At 45.4% G+C, this 21,360-nt stretch overlaps 1 protein-coding gene across 3 annotated transcripts in view; it reads left to right on the top strand.

The window, feature by feature from the left end:
- Positions 1 to 21,110, top strand: part of CAMK2G (calcium/calmodulin dependent protein kinase II gamma) — a 123,920-nt gene extending 102,810 nt beyond the window's left edge. Inside the window, exons 14-23 of one of the 3 annotated variants that reach the window (XM_086616829.1) lie at positions 909 to 941; positions 4,860 to 4,928; positions 6,520 to 6,564; positions 7,201 to 7,249; positions 9,264 to 9,377; positions 11,071 to 11,196; positions 13,801 to 13,876; positions 14,369 to 14,463; positions 15,577 to 15,823; positions 18,390 to 21,110. In XM_086616829.1, coding sequence (XP_086472955.1) covers positions 909 to 941; positions 4,860 to 4,928; positions 6,520 to 6,564; positions 7,201 to 7,249; positions 9,264 to 9,377; positions 11,071 to 11,196; positions 13,801 to 13,876; positions 14,369 to 14,463; positions 15,577 to 15,809 — 840 coding nt within the window. In that variant the 3' untranslated portion in view covers positions 15,810 to 15,823; positions 18,390 to 21,110. The remainder of the gene's footprint in view (positions 1 to 908; positions 942 to 4,859; positions 4,929 to 6,519; positions 6,565 to 7,200; positions 7,250 to 9,263; positions 9,378 to 11,070; positions 11,197 to 13,800; positions 13,877 to 14,368; positions 14,464 to 15,576; positions 15,824 to 18,389) is intronic. The other 2 variants (XM_086616830.1, XM_086616831.1) reach the window with 2 other exon arrangements.
- Positions 21,111 to 21,360: the final 250 nt, after the last annotated feature.

The raw sequence follows: 21,360 nt of genomic DNA, 5'->3' as shown, positions 1-21,360 counted from the left end.
CAGGGAAAAAAGGTAATATTATAATGCTAAAAGACCTGCCAGGCTCAGCTTGGACAGGATGACACCAAGAGTGTAGTGAAAGAGCGGAGAAATGCATACTGAGCCTGGTTTACTGGAGAGTGCAGTTTGGTGTGAAGGCATCTTCGCAGATGACTGAAGATGCCTTTACAAGAGTAGAATTCGAGAAGGTTGGGGTAGTGTTTGAGCATTGCTCCCTATTTGTTCTTCTCCCAGTACCTGAGAGCACAAGGTGTTCTGGCTGTTGAGTGCCTCTTTGCCTTCCTGCCTTTCCTCTGTGTCTGAGCATGGGTGCACCTTGCCTCTCAAATCAGCCCTAATTTCTATGTGAGAGATCCTTTCTCGCCCCCATTCTATGTACAGGAGCTCCCTCCTCTTTCTTTAGCCCTTGGGGGTGCCCCTTCTGCACCCTCTGCCCTACCCTCTGATTCTACTTGTAAACACACCTCTGCTTTCCCCAATGTGAACACATGGGGGATTTCTGCCTACCTCTTCAGTGTGGCTGGGAAAGCTGCACAGTTTTCTGAGGTGGGAGAGCACACAGAGGCACCCCTTGCATCCCCGATCTTGTGCATGCTTATTCCTCCCTCTTCTCCTCTCCTCTCCGTGTATCAGTGTGTGGGGCACCTATGTTCTGACCTCGATGTTTGAGCGGATGGGGGTCTTCAACCCGGCCCTTTCCCCTGATGTGTAGCCATGTTCTTTAATGGTGACTTCTCTCCGCGCCTTCTCGCGTGTCTGTGCGTTTCTGCTGCTGCTTATACCTGGCCCTAGGGGAGCGTTATTGGCAGGGGGGCCCTTGCTGGCACACTAATGTGTGAATACTTTCTGTGCTTTTCTTCTCATCTCCTCTCTTCCCTTCTCTTTCCCTCTCTCAATGGTGTGTCCAGAAAAGGAAGTCGAGCTCCAGTGTGCATTTGATGGTGAGCACCTCCCGTAAGCTGCCTGCGATTCGTGCGTTCGCCATTCTCATGCCATGCACGCTCGGCTTGTGCTCATCACCCTACATAGCATGTCTGTGCAGGGGGGAGGTGGCAGGGGGATCGTTGTGCACTGAAAGGTCCATGTCCTCACTAAAAGGGCCCTGTGATTGTCTGGCCCACGGCCAGTTGTACAGTTCCCATTTTGTGCAGAAAATCAACTGCTGGCAATGCAGTTTGACCTTGCCTGCTCTGAGTGTGAAACGAAAAAAGGCAGTGGTTCTCCTGGGCTCAGCAGAGCAGGTGCGTGCCTTGCCTGGACATGGGGCTTTGTCGTTCTGTTGCAGAGGTGCCAAAAAGAGGAGCAGGTGCTTTGCCTGGTGTTGGTGCCGTCATCCTTGGTGGGAGCCCTGCAGTGTAGAACAAACTGGGAGTCGCTCCAAATGTGGCAGAGACCGATGGGGCTCCACTGTTCAGATGAAATGTGTGGGCACAGCACTGCCGGGCAGCTCAGAGCTGCCGGTCACTTCTTTTTTTAGCATACTTACTGAAAAGGTTTGTCAGAGCCTTTATGATCCAAAACTTCCTTTTGTCCTGATCTCGTTTATGTTTCCCAGCATGACCAAATACCCAGTAACTGCCTCCCTGTCTATTCATTTCCTTTATTCATCCATCCAGATGTTTGACATATGTAGAATTTGTCAGAAAAGTAGTCGAATCCACTCTCAAGGGAGCAAAGAGAAAATTGGCCAGTGCCATATTGTAAGGAGTCATAACACAACCCATTAGATGATGCCTTTGTCTCTAGTTACTGTTCATATCTCAGTGTCAAAGTACAAAAATTGGTTATTGCGTTACCTTTACACAGAAGAACAACAACCAAAAATATTTCTGCCCTATTGCAGGTAGGAACAGGAGTGTTATGAGAATGCTGAGAAAGCAGAATGTTTTGTTTTTACATTACTGTCTGGAAGATATTTCTCGTCTTCCTCCTTCAATGACAACTTAAAACTATGTAAGCAGAAAAAAGAAAAAGTAATCTCAAAGTACTGCTTGGAAAATCTGATGTGAGGGACTGACTTTACACCAGCCCTGCCTTTACAAAACTCCAGGGCAGGAGTTCGTTGTGCCTTTCTTGCCCTACTTTTCTGCCCACTGTAAGCAATACTTAAATACTTAAATTCCCTCTGCATTTTGTTTTAAAGCAGCTGGAATGTGTAAACTCATAAAGTGTCAGCCTCATAAAACATGGAAGCAGTGAAGGTGGCTACATAACCAGGGACAGCCCATGTTTTGGTACTTATTTTCTTCTAGTTGGCTAGAAATGTGCGTCCCTAGCGATATGATCACTGGTCTGTTTTCTTTCTCTTGCACCCTCTGTGTTGTTTGTGCCTGTCTGTCTGTCTCTTGTCTAGCTCAGGAAGTGCTGCCAACTGCTGTGCCAAAACTAATCATGTTACATAGATCTTAAGAAGGGCCTGGCACCTTTTTAGGTGAATTGGCCTCTTTTAACTTGAGCTGTACCGCTGTGAATTACCAAGGATCGTAGCCTGCCCAGTGTGACTGTGATGTTGGCTGGCATCACAGGGAAGGAGGAGGGGTAAGAGTTGGCTGTGGTACCTGGGGCTCTGGGAAGGGCAGGCTAGTCTTCCAGGGAAAGGCAGGTGGTTAAGTGGCCACAAGACACGAGTGTGTGCGGGAAGCTCAGTATGTCAGATACCTCGATCTGAGAAAGAGCATGAAAACTACTTAGGCCAAGTCTTCTGCCTCTTATTTCTTTGGGACTCTGTCCTGGAGTAAAATGCTATGTGATTCTGGACTAGCAAACATGATACTCGGTCTTCTTCAGCCCACTGGCTGGGAAAGAGTGTGATGGATCACCTGGCTATTCAGTGCAGCCTGGAGGGTAGGCAGTGTGCTTTGGGTGTGCGTGGGTTTGCGCTTTGTAAGGTGATGTTGCATGCGTAACAAGCTGCTGTCGACTTTTTTTTCAGAACAGTGGCTTCCTGGATGGTGTGTGGGGTTTTTTTTCCATTTGGCCTTCCAAAAAATCGGAATTATTTTTGTATAGCTTCTTTCATGCTAACTTTATCTTCTTATGCCAGTGGACTAAGAAAAATGGGCTGTTCTCTTCTCACCGGAAGAGGTTTGGATGATAGATCTCTGTATTAGGATCACTGTTTCTAAAGAAGTGCAGGAACCTCAGTGCTGTGTGGACGGGTGGACCCAGGCATTGCCAGAAATTTGGTTGTGTTTATGCCACAAAATAGCTTGGGAGGATTCATTTTTCAGGTTGATCTGCTCCCCTTTCACAGCAACCTGTCGTCTCTTCTGCCATCAGGCTGGAAATACATGCAGGAAGCAAAGCTCCTGGAAGGCCAAAGTCTTAGGACAATGCAGGGATGTATAGAAAGAGGCAGTAAACAGTAATTTGTGAAGTGTTTCTCCTTTCATAGCTTTGGGGATGAGTGGGTCATATGCTCTCTTTTCTTCCATGGACTTTTAAAGAATTCATTCCTGCCTCTCTTCTGCTTCCTCCCCTCTCTACCTGCCTCATCTTCCTCTTCTGTTTCTCTTCTTTCCCTCTGCAAAAGAGATAGCTAAGCCAAGGCTTGTGAATAAAAACTGAAGTATTAGTAGATGTGTGTGAAGTCTCATACTCATAGGATCTGTCTCTGGCTGACATAATTAAACCTTTGGCAGATGTTTTCCAGCTCAGTATTTGACTTCTGCATTCTTTGTGATGGTTACTGGGTGATGAGGCCCTGATGTTTTGGAGTATGAGTTTGCGCTCCCCAAGAACAGTGGGATGGAGAGCAGCTGCAATGAGGTCACACTGCTGTGAGCTCCCGTCCAGTACTCCTGATCTATAAACCAAGGAGTTTGAGGAGGGTCCTGCAGTGCTGGTTTTGACACTTTTGCTCACATCTGGCAGCAAGAGAGCTGTATACCTGGTGTGGGGGTTACACGGCAGTGTAACTATGGGCCTAATTCTCCAACAACTGACTGGATTTGTGGGCTAGGAACTATACACTAGTGGACACAGGTTTGTCTTCCTACAAATACAGACTTCGCTCATTCCTAACATGACTGATGTATGTGACTCAATGGGACGTTTCTTTGCAGCAAGCTGGTGGCTGCCTCACTGTTGTGCTGTGTGAATGCAGGAAATGGAGATTTTATTCTTCTACCACAGCTACAAGAGACACTGAAGAGGGGGAAGATGAAAAATGCCGGGCACCATCCAGAGGACTTGCTACTTGGAGAACTACATGGCCTTTTCCTTGTGTCCCACCCGCATCCCTTTCCATATTTTGGTCCTAAAGTCTCTTTGTTCAGGTCACAGCAGGGAAACGACACACCATACCTCACCTTGTCTCTACCTTTTTTAGGGCTGACCACACTTTTTCTTGCATCTGTAGATTCCTTGGGACCCTCATCATCATCACATACCTAGGACTGTTCCTGCACACCTTCAGACTCCTCAGGCATTACTTCTATTTGTCCTCTGTTTTGAGACTGCACCATGACTATTGTGTGTGTCTCTCTCACTTCTGTAGTCTCTTTCTCTTGGACTGCTCCCTATCTCATTCTTCACCAAATACTGTTATTGGTGCTCATTGCAGGGTTCTCCTCATCCCTTTGGGCTGCTGCCTTTTCCCCCTCTGTTTTCCTTCCTTACAGCTCTAGCCGTCCATGCACATTTAGGTTTTGGTACATCCCTTACAACATCTGTTGCCTCTGAGGGAAGGATGATGTCCGGCGACTGGGGCAGCACTCCTCCTTCCTCCCTCTTCTTGGTGATCGAGCCTGTGGGGAGGGGAGGGTCTGAGGAGATGGTTGGGGTTGAAGCAATGCTGTCATTTTCTTGCCGCCTCTGCTGCCTGGCAGGGGAACTAAAACCGTGTTTTTCTGTCTCAGCCACAGAGCAACAACAAAACCAGTATAGTAAGCACTGCAAAAGAAACACCCCCAGTGCAGACGTCCATGGTATCTTCCCCAACCGCTATTTTTTTTCCTGTTTGGTTTAATTTTGATTCTGTCCTCTCCCTTTCTCTCCTTCCCCCTCATCCCGAGTGCTGCTTGTGCTGCTCTGTTTCAGCTTGTGTTTTGGCTTTGTTCTGTCTGTGTCCCTGTGCTGCTGTGGGGCCTGATCACAGCCTCACAGGCTTTGGGGTGGGGGTGCTGAGCAGAGCTGTGGTTGGATGTGGGGATCGCAGCTTGCCTGGACTTCCCCTTGTGCCATCCCTGTATAGTTCTGTGTGTCCCGTTCAACTGTTCCTGCTGGCTTTGGGGAGGCTGGTTTGGAAGAAGAGAGTGGCGAGCTCCATCTGCTCTCCATCACCCAGGAAAAGGAGGATGGACTTCAGGACACCACAGAAGAAGGGACAGGCAAAGGGATTTAGAGGAATCCTTTGGTGGCCCGCTCAGTTGTGTGGCAGCTCGCAGACTGGCTGGGATAGCATTTTCTGTTTGGGCTGTCTGCAGCGGGCTTCATAGGGTGCCCTGTGCCTGGTACGTTTAACGGCACAGCTCAGTGTGGTCTGCCTCGGTATGCTTGGAAGATCAGGCAGTAGTGCAGTGGGTGACAGAGGCGGATGGGTGAGTGTACATCACTGCACCGTCACAGTCCCTGGTGCCCTTGCTGAGCAACCCCACAAGAGTGACAGCAGTGGGAGGAGATGGTGCAGGATCCTGAAGTCTTGTCTGGTAATGAAGGGATGAGTGCAGGAGCTAGTTAGCACCCGTAGGCCTGGTAGCTGCTCTTTGTTGTGTGTCTCTGGAGAGCTGGATTTGGCATTTCCTGGGAGGTGGGAGGGTGTGATTTGATGTTTTTGTTGCTTGTTATAGGGCAAAGGGTTCTTTGGACACTTCATAATTTTCTGCTTTGCCTTCACTGGCTTTGTTCATTATGGTTTTGATACTGAGGGATCCTTTCTAAATTATTCATTATTGTTGTTGTTATTGAAATTGGATCTCATTTTAGAGACTTTTAGAAAAATGTGCCTTTTTTCACAGCCCAGTTCCCTTAGCAGCTCCTCTCTGGGGGGCACTGAAGTGGTCTGGCTTATTCCATTTTTATTATGGAAATTATGAATGTCCCTTTTTTTAGGGTAAAATACCCGTCAAACTTTCCAAAAAACTGGGAGACAAAGGCCCCAGCCCCGTATTATCCTTTCCTCCCCCTTTTCCTCTTCTGAAGCATTTTCCAGTGAGGACGCTTCTGAGGCATCGTAACTTCACGAGCAGCTGCAGAGGGTGCAGGCTGGCTGCTTGGTTGCCGTCTGGTGTTTGTGCCAGCCTGGCTCACTGGAGGTAAATTGGGAATTAGGGGCAACTGCAGGGAAGCTGGGGGCTTTGTCTCCTTGTGACTGTAGCTTTTAGCGCAGCCTCTCTCTTCAGGAAACCTTCTGTGTAGGAAGTGTGTGCGCGCGCACGCAAGCACACGTGTGCTGTTTGGAGTTTGTGGTTTGATTATTTTTTTTTACGTCAGTCACCTTTTCTCCACTTGCTGGGGAGTGAAAAGAAATGAGAGAATGCTTTGGAACTGGTGTTTAATGATTCTTCCATCCTTTCCTAGGAGCCTCAAACAACTGTTGTCCATAATGCTACAGATGGCATAAAGGTAAGGGATGAGAGAGCATTGCCAGAGAAACCTCTACTTCTCTCTTGCTGTTCTTGTCTTCCTGTGTCTTACTTCGGTTTCTACCTTTCCGACTGATTTGTAGCATGCTCCTGAATACTGCTGACAGTAGACTGGGAGGGTTGTGTTGTATGGCTGTGGATCTCTGGAAGAGGCTGAGTAGGGACAACTGTTCAAATATTATTGTCTCTTTCCTACTGTGGTGTATAATCACCTCTTTCTTTCGTATGTGGGGTGGAAGAGAAGGTACAGGCACTTACGCACATTTTCTCTTTCTTCTGGAAACGGAGACTTGGTTAGCTTCTTCTGGCTATTCTTCTTCCAAACAGAAGCAACTCCCATTTGATCTCATTTGACAGAGTTTGGTAACTTCTGTCCTTGTAAAAGTTCTGGGTGGATGGCTTGGATGGCTTAAACACACAAAAGCTGAGCAGAGACGCTGTTAAATTTTGCTTAATGTTTGGCCTGCTTCCATCCAAATCTTCCTTATATCATCCTCTCCCTACCATCCCTGCCAATGTTTTTGCGCTTTTCGCCATCTTCCTTCACAAACAAATCAAACTATTTTCTCATGCTCCCAACTGCTGATGCCTGGTAATGCTCTGTTCTGCTGTGCAGGGTTCCACAGAGAGCTGTAACACCACGACCGAAGATGAGGATCTGAAAGGTAGGTGTTTTGCCTGTAATTTCTAATACAGTTAAGTGCAGGCAGGGTATCCTGGAGATTCGATTAGTGCCTTGAACTAGCTTCCCAGATTTCTGTGTCTGACTCGGTTCATAAATTCGCCATAACGCTGTCATTCCTGTCACAGTGGGACCATGCGTTGGGGAGCCAGCTGACTTGACCTCTGTGGTACATAAGCACTGTTTGCCCTGAGCTGATTTGTTTTTTGTCTCAGAGTTGGAATTCTTTTCTTGCAAATCCCATAATCTGTTCATCTTCAGTCCATTTCTTGGCTTGGAAAATCCCTACCAGTCCCTTGAGGTTTGGAGTCTGGTTGTGGTTTTGTGCTTCCCTATAGGCTACAGGGAGTCGAAACCTCTCCGTTACTGCTCAGTCTCACTTCTCACCCCTTTCTGGGAATCTCTTATTTTTTTTTTTCCTCTTTGGGTCTGTTTTTGTTTCTAAGATGAAGATCATTCTAAGCCTGTTGTCTCTGAATAGAAAGAAATTATTTTTCTTGTCCTTGACTGACGTATCTGTAGAGGGAGAGGCTGAGAAGAGATTTCACACCTTTCAGCACCATATCATAAATACTCTGTGCTTGTAAAACTCTGCATATGAAGGAGCTCCGAGTCCCATATCTGCTTGTGTGTTTGAGCAGTTGTCCTTTTCCTGACCTCCCTAAAGAAGGATGAGCAGACATTTTCCTGAATGAGCAGGTTCGGGATGGGTGAATGCAGTTTACATTCTGAGGCAAATGTGTTGATAGTTTGCATTTTGAGGCAGAGGTATTCTCATTCTCCCTGTAGTCAATCTGAGTTACATATCGAGGGAAAAATCAATGCTATCCCTGTGGTGTAGCAGCAATGTCACTTCTGTCAGCTGGGCTAGTTCCTGATGCTTTTCCTGTGGCTTATCACAAGCTGCTGGCTGCTCTTCTGAGGAGTCCCAGGGAGCAGAAACGCATGTCAGTGAGAGAATGAGCTCTGCAATACGGATTGTTTCAGATAAGACCTGACCTCACTACAGGACAGTACTCTAGCTCCCACCTTTTTGCCAGAATAATCTGTGGTTTAAGAACCTAGCTTTGAGGGAAGGGAACTGGATGGTTTTGGTAGTGTGGTAATGAAATCGATTTATCTAACCTCCTCTGCATATCCATCCAGATACTTGTCACCTTTGGCAGCTTTTGTTCGGGAGAGGTCCCAGACTTGAGCCAACGAGTCCTGTAAGTCAGGAATACGAATGCTGTGAGGAGAGGAAGGCTAGGACTGGAACAGAAGGTGGTGGGGAAGGAAAGGAGGGCAGCTGGCCAGGGCTAAATCTGTGAATAATTATATAGGGGTACAGATCAAAACTGAGGTGTTGTGTTTTTTTAGCAGAGGTTAGAAAATTTTGTTACGATTTTAATAGAAGGGAGAATTTGAATGGTGGTTGGGAGGGAAGGAGCTTGCACAGTAATGACTTGTGCTATGGCCAGCTCTGGTAATTTTAATGCTTGGGTTGTAAGTGTAGTTGTGTTCACCAGTATTCCTTTTCAGCTCCTCCCCCTCCATATTTTACACTGAACAAGCACTCAAGCGAAACTAAATAGACTAAAAAGTTTGGGGGTGTTGGAGTTCTCGGTGTTCTGCATAGCCATGGCTCTGGGAAAAGGGAAGTGCTTGTGCGATTCCTCTGCCAACTTCTTTTCAATAGATAACAGGTGACACAGATCTGTTCTGCTGTTGTGCAGGAGACATTGGCTTGATCCATCAGTGACAGTTGCCTCAGCCATAGGTTGTTTCTACTGTGTTGAGGCTAAAGGCAGGACCCCACTGTCCCTGTGTCATTCTAAATTGCACAGCACATCCATGTTGTAGAGCTGTCGACTTGGCTTTGCCCTGGAGGATACTCCTGCATGTTTTGTGCCCAGCATTGTGGTTTCTTTAATGTTCTCCTATTTCCTTTCTCTTTTTTTATTTACTGAACTTGCGTGTGTTGTTTGTGTTTGTGTTTTAATTCCCTGCCATGCTAGCTCCCCCTCTCTCCACCGGGGACGGCAGCTCAGTGCTTGAAGGACGGAGGCACAGTGAGAGCAAAACACAGACTGAGTCCATGCAGTCCCAGCTTTCTCTCTGTTTCTCAGCCAGTAAGTCCAGGGGTGCAGTGCTTCATGGCATCTTTTTCCCACCCCTCCTTCCACCTTTCCCAATTTCTCCTTCCCCAAGATTTTTCCTTTCCTCAACTTCCTTCCAGAATGTTAATTTTTCATTTCCAGTACTCCAGAATAAAACCAAATCATCTCTAAAAAGAAATCATCTCCCTTCCTGCAAAATACCCCCCTTTGCACACTGAAAACATCCAAACCTGTCCTTCCCTTTTTGAAAACAAAACAAAACAAAAAACACAGGACCTCATCTTAGATAATTTCATTCCGTTTCTTTCATTTGGGTGAGATGTGGAGTTCTCTGCAGAGACACTGCCTTTTGGGGTTTCCTGCCTCAGGCACGTCACTGCATCTCTTAGTTTTCTTAGTGGCACAGGGGGTCAGTGGTGCAGGTCTGCTTACGGAGGGGATGCGCGAGGCTGAGTTCAGTCTCACTTGTCAAAAACTTCTGAGCACCCCAGACAGGGATGGTGCTCAGGAAGTACAAAAGGCATGAAAATGGTTTTTACAGACTGCTTCAAGGATGCCTTGGAAGGGGAGCTGTGACTGCTGAAGACCCCTCAACATTTCCGAATCCATTGCCATGTGCTCTGAGTGAAAATCCTTGGATAATGTTGGCTCCGAGGAGCGTTTCTCTGTTGTGAGCTTTACCTTGCCTGTCTTGCTAGCTCAGTTAGCTGGTACTGTGGTTAGTCTGTCAGTTCTGTTACCATCTGCCTGATCTTTCCTGAACTGGCTGCCTCTGTAGAGGAGCCTGTGCTTGAAAAACTCTCAAAGTGGGTATGAAAAAAGCTAGTAGGTTACAGAAAATCTAGGTGGGATTCCCAGCCTTTCCCTTGCACAGACACACCATGCTAGCTGCCTGACTATTTAAAGCTATAATAAAAAGATCCTTATTGTGAGTTGGGAATGTCTGGAGTATTTGATTCTGTTCAGGTCAGTCCGGGAAGGAAGGGATGGGCATGCCCTCTTCTGTCTCCTCCTGTCTTCCTTCCCTCATTTCCTGCACACAACACCAGTGTCTCGTACGATACAGCAGTCAGAGCCTCTCTGTTACTTGTTTTTGAAGTAGCTCTAAGGATGTCAAACTGCTGGTTCATGAGGTGCAATGGGAAAGGTGTTTTGCCCAGCCAGAGTGGAAGGGAAATGATCTCTTCTGAAGTCCTTTTTGCTGTCCATCACTGCTTTCTTGTTAACTCCTTCCTCTTGCTCATAGCAAGGCCCTGCTTGGTACACTGAGGAGTGCCAAATCACTTCTCTGCCCAGTGGGACAGCATTCTCCCACCTCGTTCCCTTCTGAGTTGAGATTTGCAGTGATTTGGATGCCCTCGTTTTTCCCTTTCACTCACACCTTGTACTTGCCCTCGTGCTGCTCTGTCACTACTCTGACCAGTGTTTTAGGTCACCCTCCAGCTACCTCCAGCAGCATTAGTGTGATTCCTGCTGTGCTCTGAGGGGTCTTCTGCACCGGTGCCAGGGTGGTCCCCTCTGAGCAGTGGCCAGCCCAGCCGATGTGTGACAGAGGCAGGAGAGCCGGTAGAGGTTGCTGAGGTGTGGATGTTTCTGTGTGCCGACCAGGGTTGGGGCTGTGTGTGTTTGTACTTCTTTGTTGGTTTTTATTTTGCTTTCTGGTTTTTGTTTGTTTATTGTTTTAATGCTTACGTTTGTTTTGCAGCTACACAGTCTTGTGAAGAGAAGCTTCTTGCCTGGGACAGCCCAGGGCAGACATTGGAGTTAGAGCGTGCTCAGTCGGAGCCTTTGCTAACTCCAGTAGTTCCCTTTGTACTTAACCGTGCACCGTGTAAGTTAGCAGCTGGGTAGCAGTAGTAGTAGTGCAACTAATACTAGTGACCGTAGATGTAAAGCTCCCCCCACCTCTGCTCTCCACCTCTGCGCCCCTTACACCGCGTCCGTCCGTCCCAGAAGGGACGGAGCGCCCCTGCGCGCTAACCGCTGCGGCGAGGTGGTTCCGGCGGCAGGCAGGGCCGCCGGCGCAGGCACGGCGGGTCCCGGCACCGCTCCCGCCCGCCGCGCCCCGAGGCCGCTCCCGCTGGGGGCGGCGCCGGCTGCAGGGAGCGGCGGCGGCCGTCGGGGGGCGCCGCGGGGCCGCGGGCCGGGCCGTGGGGCGGGGCCGCGGCCGGCCCGGCTGCCTCCCGGCGGGAGGGGAGCCCGGTGCGGAGCGCCGCCCCGGTGTTCGGACGGAGCTCCGCTGAACGCGCAGCCGTGGGCCCTGCCGCGCCCGCGGTGTGCTCATCGCCAGGCTCTCGTTGGTGCTGCGGCGGCAGCGCTGGCAGGCTGCTCTGGCGGGGCCGCCTCTGAGGTTACTCGAAAAAGGCAGTAGAGTAGCCGTGAGTCACGCTTCTGTGTCCGTGCTGGTGCATGCTTGCCTCCCTTTCGTGCCTCTCTGCAGCCTAAGTTAGGAGGTCCCGTGGATTTGTCAGGAGTGGCAGGCGCGAATGCCTTCCTCCGTGACATCCCAAGGCTCTCTGTCCTTTGGAAAAAATGGGTCACCTCCTGTGTGCTGGTTGTAGCTTGGGACATGTAGTAAAAGCAAGAAGACGGGCACAGTTTGATGGAATGGGCTTGTGTTGAAGGGTAGGGTTGATGCTGCTGCATAGTGATGCTTGGGAAGGGGGTGCAAATCTCCTTGAGATGAGTCAGCACATGGTGGCTGTGGTCTGCAGATTTCCTTACTCATCCCAAAGGGAGTCTTTCCCATGGACTCTGTCTTCCACACGTTGCGTGTGTTTGTGTGTGCTCTGCGTGGGAGGGAGGTCCAACAAGTAGCCCCACTTCACGAAGAAGCAATTCCAGGCAGCTTGTTTGTAAAGACATTTTTCACAATAGACACAGCCCACTGTGTAGTTTTGATCCATTCCCTGTGTGTGTTTTTCAATGTGTGGAAACTCATGCAGCCTGAGTGGCAAAACCAGCTCCCCTACTATTATGAGCCAGTTGTCACCTATCTGAGATGTTTCACTGACTGGCTGGGTAGTATAATTTTCTTAACTGATTTCCAGAGTGGATGTAGACATCTTTCATAGGCAGTGAGATTATCATCTAGTTGTTCTTCAGCTGCACTTATCGATGGTGGCATGAGATGCACATGTGGATGAAAGTTTACAGGGAAGGGCAATTCAGACTAGCATCTTCTGGCATTTAGAGTGGAATTCAGCTTCCCTGACTTGGACATCCAAAGATGGTAGGTTAGATTTAAACACCATCACCCTGATGATAGGCACCTGAGATACCTTAGGTGGGACTTCCAGAAGTGCTTGTTTCTTTCAGGCCCTAAAAGAGGAACAGTCAGGTGACTGGTTCTGTTTCAGACACCCACGTTTTAGATGCCGAAAGGCAGATAAATTCAACTTCTAGTGGTAGGAACTGTAAAATATTTGATAATATTGAAGGTAATGCTAGAGCACCTCCTAAATGCTTGTATAATGTACAGGATATCTACCTACAGGGAAAGCGTGGGGAAGGATGAAGAGATGTGAGGGTGTGCATGCAGGCTCAGGTATATATATAGTGCAAATACAGACATAGAACTAGAATTGTGTTATTTAACAGAGCCAACACAAACTTTGTGAGTGTTAAGGACTTGAGATCAGCATGGGTGATGGAACGTCTCAGAGGGGGTGAAGCCTGGGCAGTCGGCTGTGGGAAATGAACATAAGAGAGTGCAGAGGTGCTGGCCAGCGATGGGCCAAATAACAGTAGACAGCTAGCCCTTGTCTTCATTCGTCTTGAAGAATTGTGCCATAGGGATTGGCAGAAGCCAACTGCCTGAGGAATGGCAGGCAGTTATATAGCTGGGACCTCTTCATCAAACCCATCCATCCTGCTGCAATTGTCTTTCTAGCTTGCAGAAGTCATCCCTACATGTCCCAGTTGCTTGTTTGCAGCATTGATAATAGCTGAGGAATTGATGATGGTGATAGGCAATTTGTTGGGAGATTTTTTCCAATTGGCTTGATCTATGTGGTGGCCATTTGTATATGATTACTTTGAAGAAGATTTTCCACATCTTAAGCTGCCAAACAAGTGCTTCACATTGGCAGGTTCACTGACATTCATTGGTCAGACTCCCCAGAAGCGTCTCAGGCTGTCATTCAGGAGACATCTCTGGTGCCTTAGACCTTTCTAGAAGAAAAAAATTGAATATGGCATCTTTATTTCTTTTCTCCCTGCATTATGGGATCACCATTCCCCTTCCATACCACTGCCCCCCTACTCTCATGTAGATGGCTGTCATTACTGCATATCTTCAGGATGCAGGGAGCAGCATCCTATGAGATCTAGACTAAGGGTGCTCCACAAATTGCTTGTAGGAAGCACCCACTAGCCCCTGTATTCCCATTGTAGTCTTATGCACAGTTAAATTGCTCTTTCTTCTTGTTCACAGTGCGTAAGCAAGAGATCATTAAGATAACAGAGCAGCTGATAGAAGCCATCAACAATGGAGACTTTGAGGCTTATACGTAAGTACAGACGCCTTCTGACAGGTTGTTTATCAGTTTGTGTGGAAGTGATGTTCTGGCTCCTGGGTATGAGGAGTTGTCATGCAGTCAGGGATGATAAAAAGTCTTACGCTTTTTAGCCTCCATCAGTTAGGAGTAGGGATATGGTAGAGCTCTCTAAGTGAACATCAAGTAGGAGTCAGGTATCAAACAGTAACTGGAGCGACAAAAGGAAAATGTCCTGATTTGTAAGAAAAGTAGTGGGGACGGCAGTGGGATGGGCAGATAAAGAATAAAAGAAAAGCCAGGAACCTAGAAGCTTGGTTTGTGTGAAATGCCAACTAGCACCAACTCCCTGTTGTTGCAGTAGGACTAAATCCTTCAGGAACTTACTCCTTGGAGTAGGGAAGTAGGTGGACACGGTGTGAGGGAAATGCCGTACCAGCGCTTCATTGTGTAAATAGCCCTTGGGCTCAAATGCAGACTGTAAGCCTGTGGTGCTTTTCTTTGCAGAAAAATCTGTGATCCTGGCTTGACTTCATTTGAACCTGAAGCACTGGGGAACCTGGTTGAAGGAATGGATTTCCATAAGTTTTACTTTGAGAACTGTGAGTGGGTAGATTTGGTAACACCAACAGTTTTCTCTCTAATTTTCCTTTATGCCATGTTTTGGGGGAAAATTGCCCTTTTTTTACTGGCTATCAGAACCAGCAAGAACTTGATTGTACGTGGGTTATGATATATTCATAAGAGGCAGCATGCTTTCTCTCAAAAGCCTTTTTCAGCAACAATTTCAATTCTAACCCCCAGATCCCTTCACTGTAGGCATACAATTTGCGTGGTGCAGATATTTTGTAAGCATGGACTGCAGGAGCTTTAAAAGTTTGAGGCACTGGATTTCCTAATGATATGGAAATGGAAAAAATGAGGATATTTTGATGGAAACAACAATAGATGTATGTTTGAGACAGACATACTGAATGGTCAGACATAATCATGCACAAATCAGTCACGCGTTCTCTTTTTCCCTGGATGGTTTCAGATCTCTAACACATAGTGAACCTGTTACGTGGATACAAGGGTCACCTTGTCAGCCTGGGGCAGGAAAAAGAGTTGGGAGAAATGCTATCATGTATACTAGTGAATTTGCTTCCCTTCCTGGATGTCTCCACAGGATGAGATAATTGAAATTTAAATCCTGAGCTGTTCAATTTGTTTTATTTTGAGGGTTAGGTCAAGGTCCTTAGTATAGGCAATTCTTAGTGCTCTAAGCATGCAGAGACTTTGTCTCTCTCAAAAGCCTATTCTGAAGTGATTTTTACATGTGTCTGAGGCTTGTTCATATTTAACACAGGCCTAGCTTAAGGATCTCCTGATTATTGACTCCTTTGCAACAATATTCTGTAATTAAAGACTCTTTTCCTATAACTGAAGAAGCAGCAGCACCGATGTTGAAAAAGTGGCAAGTATGTTTTGCAGAAGAAGTGAGAGCAAAGGGGCCAGGGGATTCTAGGCAATGATAAATGCACAGTTCTTAAGGAGAAGAACAGATAATAGGGGAAAGAATTGCTTGGATTTTGCCTGGAAAATTGCAGGAACAATTTTTATTGTGTCCCAGAATCCAGTGTAAGGTGAGTAGAATACAAAAGAGGTCGGAGGATGCGGGGGGCTGTTCTTTCTTAACAGTAAAATGAAGCTGATGGTTTTGCATGTTCTGCCAGTACTGTCGAAGAACAGCAAGCCAATACACACCACCATCCTGAACCCCCACGTCCATGTCATTGGTGAAGATGCTGCCTGCATTGCCTACATCCGCCTGACACAGTACATTGATGGCCAAGGCCGGCCCCGCACCACGCAGTCTGAAGAGACCCGTGTCTGGCACCGCCGAGACGGCAAGTGGCTCAACGTCCACTACCACTGCTCTGGAGCTCCTGCAGCACCTCTCCAGTGAGGATCAAATTACGGGTATGGACTATCAGAGAAGGAGTATATCTTACACACAGCTAAGGCTTCTGCATGTGGGAATTCAGTGTTCAAGGCTGTTTAGCTGGCTGTGAGAACCATTTTCAGTTGTCTGTGGGCTAAAAACTTTTGCTGATCAGTTGGTCCTCGAGTCAGTAGGATTATCTGCCACTCCTGACAAACTGGAGTCATGTGCCAGACGGTTGTTCCTGAGCACAGCTACCCTTGTAGCAGCAGTGCTTCCTCTCAGGTACTCGGCTCTGTGCTCAGAGTGCTAATCCAGAGCAGAGAGGAAGAGTATTTCATGCTGTGCACAGGTTTGCTTTTTTCTAGCTCTCCGCGTTCTACCTTTACATGCTGGTGATTTCAGAAGAGTTTTTTGATGAGAATGTCGTACTCTAGAGAGGATATTGTAAAATCTATACAGAACAATTTCTATGCCATAATGGTAAAGATTCATTCATACAAATTTTACTACTGATTTTCTGAGTAGCAGAAGCTATTTAGTATAAAATGTTGAGAAAGCTCAGAGAAAAAAATATCTAAACAAGTAATAGTATTGGAGTGTTTAAAATATCCCTCATTTAGCTTGCCAAAATTCAGCATTGGAGGAAATTTGATTGTAAAATTTGACATGAAACTTTTGTTGCTTGCTCCTGAAAGACACCAGATCCATTTAGTTCTGCAGCATTTAGGCATTCTTGTTTATTGCCTTACTGGTTTCTTCTAGTTAGATGTACAAAGTCTTTCTGCCTTCTTTTGTTTTATGCTGAAGTATATGTCACATTCATTTAAAGATCCAAGTTTACTAATCTTAGAACCTTTTTACTAAAGATTTTCTATTTAAGAGCAAACACAAAAAACATTACACCTTGGAGACAAGCTTTTTTTAATGTGGTCATTTGAGTATGAACCACTGAAGTATAGTTACTGCCTGAGTCTTAGTCTTGTGTACTAGTTGAGACTAAGCCAAGTGCCGTTTTTATTCTTACGTGTTGTGAGGCATTCAACCCTCCTGAAGGCAATGGAAAGTAATGTGAACTATCACAAGCAAACTTCAGAGTTCATAGATGGAATTTGTAAAGCAAAAGCCAGTTGGGGGCACCAGAAGCAGGGAAGCTTTCCAGAGAGCTGGACAATCAGCTGAATTTCCAGGGAGTAAGGCAGTGAGAAGGATAAAGCCCTTCCAGGGAAATGAAAAAAAAAAAAACCACTTATTTGCATCAGTTTTCATTACAGAGGTGTTGAGGGAGATTTCTGTCCTGGATTTAGTCAAAAAAAAAGATGCAGAACAAATTATTAAATTAAAGATTAGTATGGCTCAGGCTGTGCCTAGGAGTTCTAAGGAAGTTTAGGAATGGGGAGTCTTAGCTGCTACAGAAGAGCTATGTTTCCTTGACTTGACAGCTAAAATGTTGCATCTCCTCCAAGAGGTATGTGCTGGAGGGTTTCTGAAGACTGCAGAGCAGAAGCCATTTCCAAACCACAAAGTGTTGGTTAAAACAATATTTTTAAAAACTAAATTGAATTTGAAATATTCGTGTGCATTTCTGGCTTCTGAAGGAGGTGTAACCATGTGCAATTATGAGTGAGGTCAGTGTGGGCAGCCCCCATCTCAACACATTGAATGATTTTGGAGCAGTGTTGGCCCATGTGCAGTGAATGGTAGGGATGAAGAAGGAGAAAGATAAATAAGAATGCTTAAATAGAAATCAGTGGTTTGTTCTCACTTGGAAGGCAGAATTTACCAGTTTTGGGTAAGTCATCTTAAAAGGAAACTGCAGCCGTAAAAGAAGTTTGAGGTTAAATCAGAGGCCCTCCATGTAAGGAGAGGGTAGGAACCAAGAAGGGAGAAGACTAGTAAGAGTTTGCGATAAAGATTTGCAAACTAAGAAATGGTAGAAAGAAGATTTTGGCTATGCTTTCACAGCAGGATAATGCTAAACAAACATGAAAAAAACCCAAACTTAAAACTGGTCAAAATAAATCCAGTAATTTGACACAAGAAGATTAGCCAGGAGGAGCCTTTGCTAAAAGCAGTCACTAGGGCTACAACTTTGCAAAACTGCAGAAAAGCTCATACATTTGTTTAAATATTAAGAACACTGAGACACAAAACTACTGAAGACTTAAGAAAAAAAAACCACAAAGAATAATCTTTCAGTTCAAGGAAGAGCCAGGTGGAAGTGAGGGTGAAACTGTTCCTTAGGACCAGAGCCTTTGATCACTCCTTGGGAAACTTCTTCAACTTCTGGGACATGTCAGTATTAGATAGCAGGCCCAGGTCTGCTCCAATCAAGCAAGTAACTCCTTTTAGCAAGTACTTCATTTTCATTGGCACACTCAGCCACCTGGAAGGGAAAGTGTGTGCCTCTTGTCCTCAGGGTTCTCCTCACAAGCCCCAATCTGTGTTGTGTTAGGAAGGATTTCTGCCTGCACCAAATAATTAGCCTGTAGAAAATGTGTTTTATTAATTGTATACAGCTAATGTTTGGCTTTATTTCCTTCCATCTTCCATCCTGTTCTCCCCTCTCCTTTCTGGGTGGACACTACCTCTTCCTGACTGCAGCAACTTGTGGAGATACTCAGCTGGAGGGCAATATCTTCTTAGCAAGCAGCTCTGGAGTGCCTGAGTGACAGCAACGGTCATGTCTGTTTTGACATTAAAAAAAATAAATACAAATTACAAACAGGCAGCAGCCAAATGCACGAAACCCTGCATGCATCTGATGCTCCGGGCACTGCCTTTCTGTTGTTTTCCATGGATCCATCGTGTCTGTTTCTGCTGTACGAAGGTGTTTTTAAATCTAAAAAAAAAAAAGACATGTTGTTTGTATAAAATAATAAACAGGAATAATGCTAAATAAATGACAGATTATTCAACATGCCCCCCTCCCAGGGCTAAGAAAATGGCAGCAGCTGGAACATCTTTCAGAAATGAAGTGAGGGGGAAAGCAAAAGTGAAGGAGAGAGGAGGAGAGAGGGAGAGCAAAAAAGGAGGTGGCTTGAGCAGCGGATGGCTGAACTGTGCTCCGCAAAGCCATGGTGGAAGTTAACATCGCGCTCAGGCTGTGCTGCGATTTCAATCGGTGAGAGGTGGCCAGGAGACCCCAGAGGAGCCAGTGTGAAGACTGGGGTTCAAGAGAGAGGATGTGCTTCTCTTCTTGTTGCCTGGCAGACTGACTTCAGCCTGAGTTTCTTCTTCGATTTCTGCACAGCAAGAATGCTATGGAAAGCTGGTTGCTCAGCTACTGGATCCCAAACAGGACTTTTTTTAAAAAAAAAAAGAAAAAGAAAAAAAAAAAAACAAAACCAAAAATGGGATGTTGATTTAAAACTAAAGGTGGAAGTAAGGATTAAAAAAATGGGTTTAAGTGAATATAACTTAAATAGAAGCTTGCTCTTCAGAGATACTGGTTATAGAAACAGCCACTACCTGGCCAAACATGGAGGTTTGAAGCCAGCTTATTTAATTTAACAAAACAAAACAAAAAAAGCATTGCATTAAGAGCAGAGATTTTAGAGGAAGAGGGTACATGTATGGGATTTTCTTTTTTTTTTTCCTTTCTAGTAGTATAGTTGGGATCCACAGTGCTGCAGAACACGTGTTCCTTAGGAAGCAGACAAAAAACTTAGTGTTATGCTCTTCATAAAGACTTGCACATACACTCCTATATGAGGCATAAATAGCGTGTGTTTTTTATACTGAAATATATGCACCCATAGAATTACAGGGGTTACCTGGCCTCCTGTTTGATTTGTTTGGTCTCTGAGTAAAAATAGCAGTGGGAGCCAGCAGCCCCACCCAGGTGCTTCTCCCCACCACTAACCTATCTGATGTTTGTAAGTGTCATGTTTCCTAGTGTTTATTTGGGTAATTTTTCTATTTTTTAAAGTGGTGTTGTAACACAGAAAACTATCAGATCAGAACCTCAAAAACTGTAGCTGAAGGACTCCAGGCCACCTCCCCATGTTGCCTCTGGGTGTTAGAGCATACCTCATGAAGCAGAGGGGAAAGGAAATTAACGCAGGTGATCTGATGTTTGTCCTTTGGGCCAACTCATCTTCCTTTCTTTTCTTTGCTGCAAAAGGAGTCCGTTTCCTTTATTCATTGGGTGGGGAATGTGGAATTGTTTTGTTGACCTTACCAAGGAGATAGCCTAGCCCCAAGAAGAAAATGGCCTTTCTGGCAGACTTGATAGGATTTGTCTTGACCGAGGGAAGGCATTACTTGCAGAAGTTGGGATGGGCTTTTACCTGAATTTTTGTCTACCCCTAATAATTTTTCAGATCTTTTGAGGAAATGGAAGTGCATTGACAGCATACTAAGTGTGAGGCAACCTTTTTACAGACTACAGAAGAAGAGAAGAAAGCCAATTTGGAGTTTTAATCCTTATTTAACAGAACGCAGAAAATAAAAGCTGTTGCATGAGGTGGAGCTGTTGCTTTGCAACAGATAGCTCTCTGCTCCCCTTGTTAGGGGGTGCTATCCCACATCAGGACTAGATCAGCTAATCCCTGGTGAAGGAAAAGACCATGCATGATTCCCAGGTTTGTCTGAGCAAATAGCCTTTTCTTCCTCCCTCCAACACCCCAGGGAGGAGTGTGGGGATTGAACCCATGGGGGGCAAACACTAGATTTTATTATTTCGAAAAAATTTTAAGACAGCACTAAGCCAGTGAGTGAAGTAGAAAAGTGAAAAGCCTTGATATTTTATTTGATTTTTTTTTTAAAGCCACAAAGAGAGAGCAAACAGGATATTATGATTATGCCATTTAAAAAAGATAAATACAAAACATTATGCATGCCTTCTTTAGGTCTGATCTTCCTTGTCTCTTTACCTGATGATTATTAATAATTAAAAAGAAAACCCTCTGTATTAAGTATCTGCATCTTTCAGAGAAAATTTAAAAAGAACAGAACTGTTAGGTTTTTTTTTTGTTTTGCACAGTCTTGGAGACAAACTCTCTTTTGAGTATTTTGTTTGTTTTGTTTCCTTATAAGTTAATGAGAACCTTAGCTTGGTATGGCCATTATCAAACACAGCTGTACACCTTTAGCATTCTTAATGTTCTCTTATGGGGCTAATATAAGCATCTATATAATATATATTATAAATATCACATTTTAAACAGGAAATGGAAGGCATTTGATGCAGAATTTTTGCATGATATAGAAATAATTAAAGTTAGCTAGTGTTTGTTTGTTTGGTCTGAATGTTGGTAGAACCTTCATAGCTTTGTTACAATGAAACCTTGAACTGAAAATATTTAATAAAATAACATTTAAACAGTGCAAAGTTCTGAGTGTCATGTTTTTCTCATAAACCACTGGACAATGTGGAATTGGGACTTCTGGGATAAGAATTGATCCACAAAGCTTTTTTTTTTTTGTGCCAGTAAATCATGTGATTTAAAAATGTTGTATTTAAAAGGGAAAAATAAAAAAAAATAGTGTTAATAAAAAGAAAGGGACAACAGAACCTGTTAAAATGATCTTTATGGCATTTCCCTGACAGACTATGGGATAACAGGGAAAC

Source organism: Tauraco erythrolophus, chromosome 9 (genome assembly GCF_009769465.1).
Source record: "Tauraco erythrolophus isolate bTauEry1 chromosome 9, bTauEry1.pri, whole genome shotgun sequence".
NCBI classification, from domain to species: Eukaryota; Metazoa; Chordata; class Aves; order Musophagiformes; family Musophagidae; genus Tauraco; species Tauraco erythrolophus.
The sequence above is the reverse complement of the archived record's forward strand: the minus strand, read 5'-3'. Positions and strand labels throughout refer to the sequence as shown.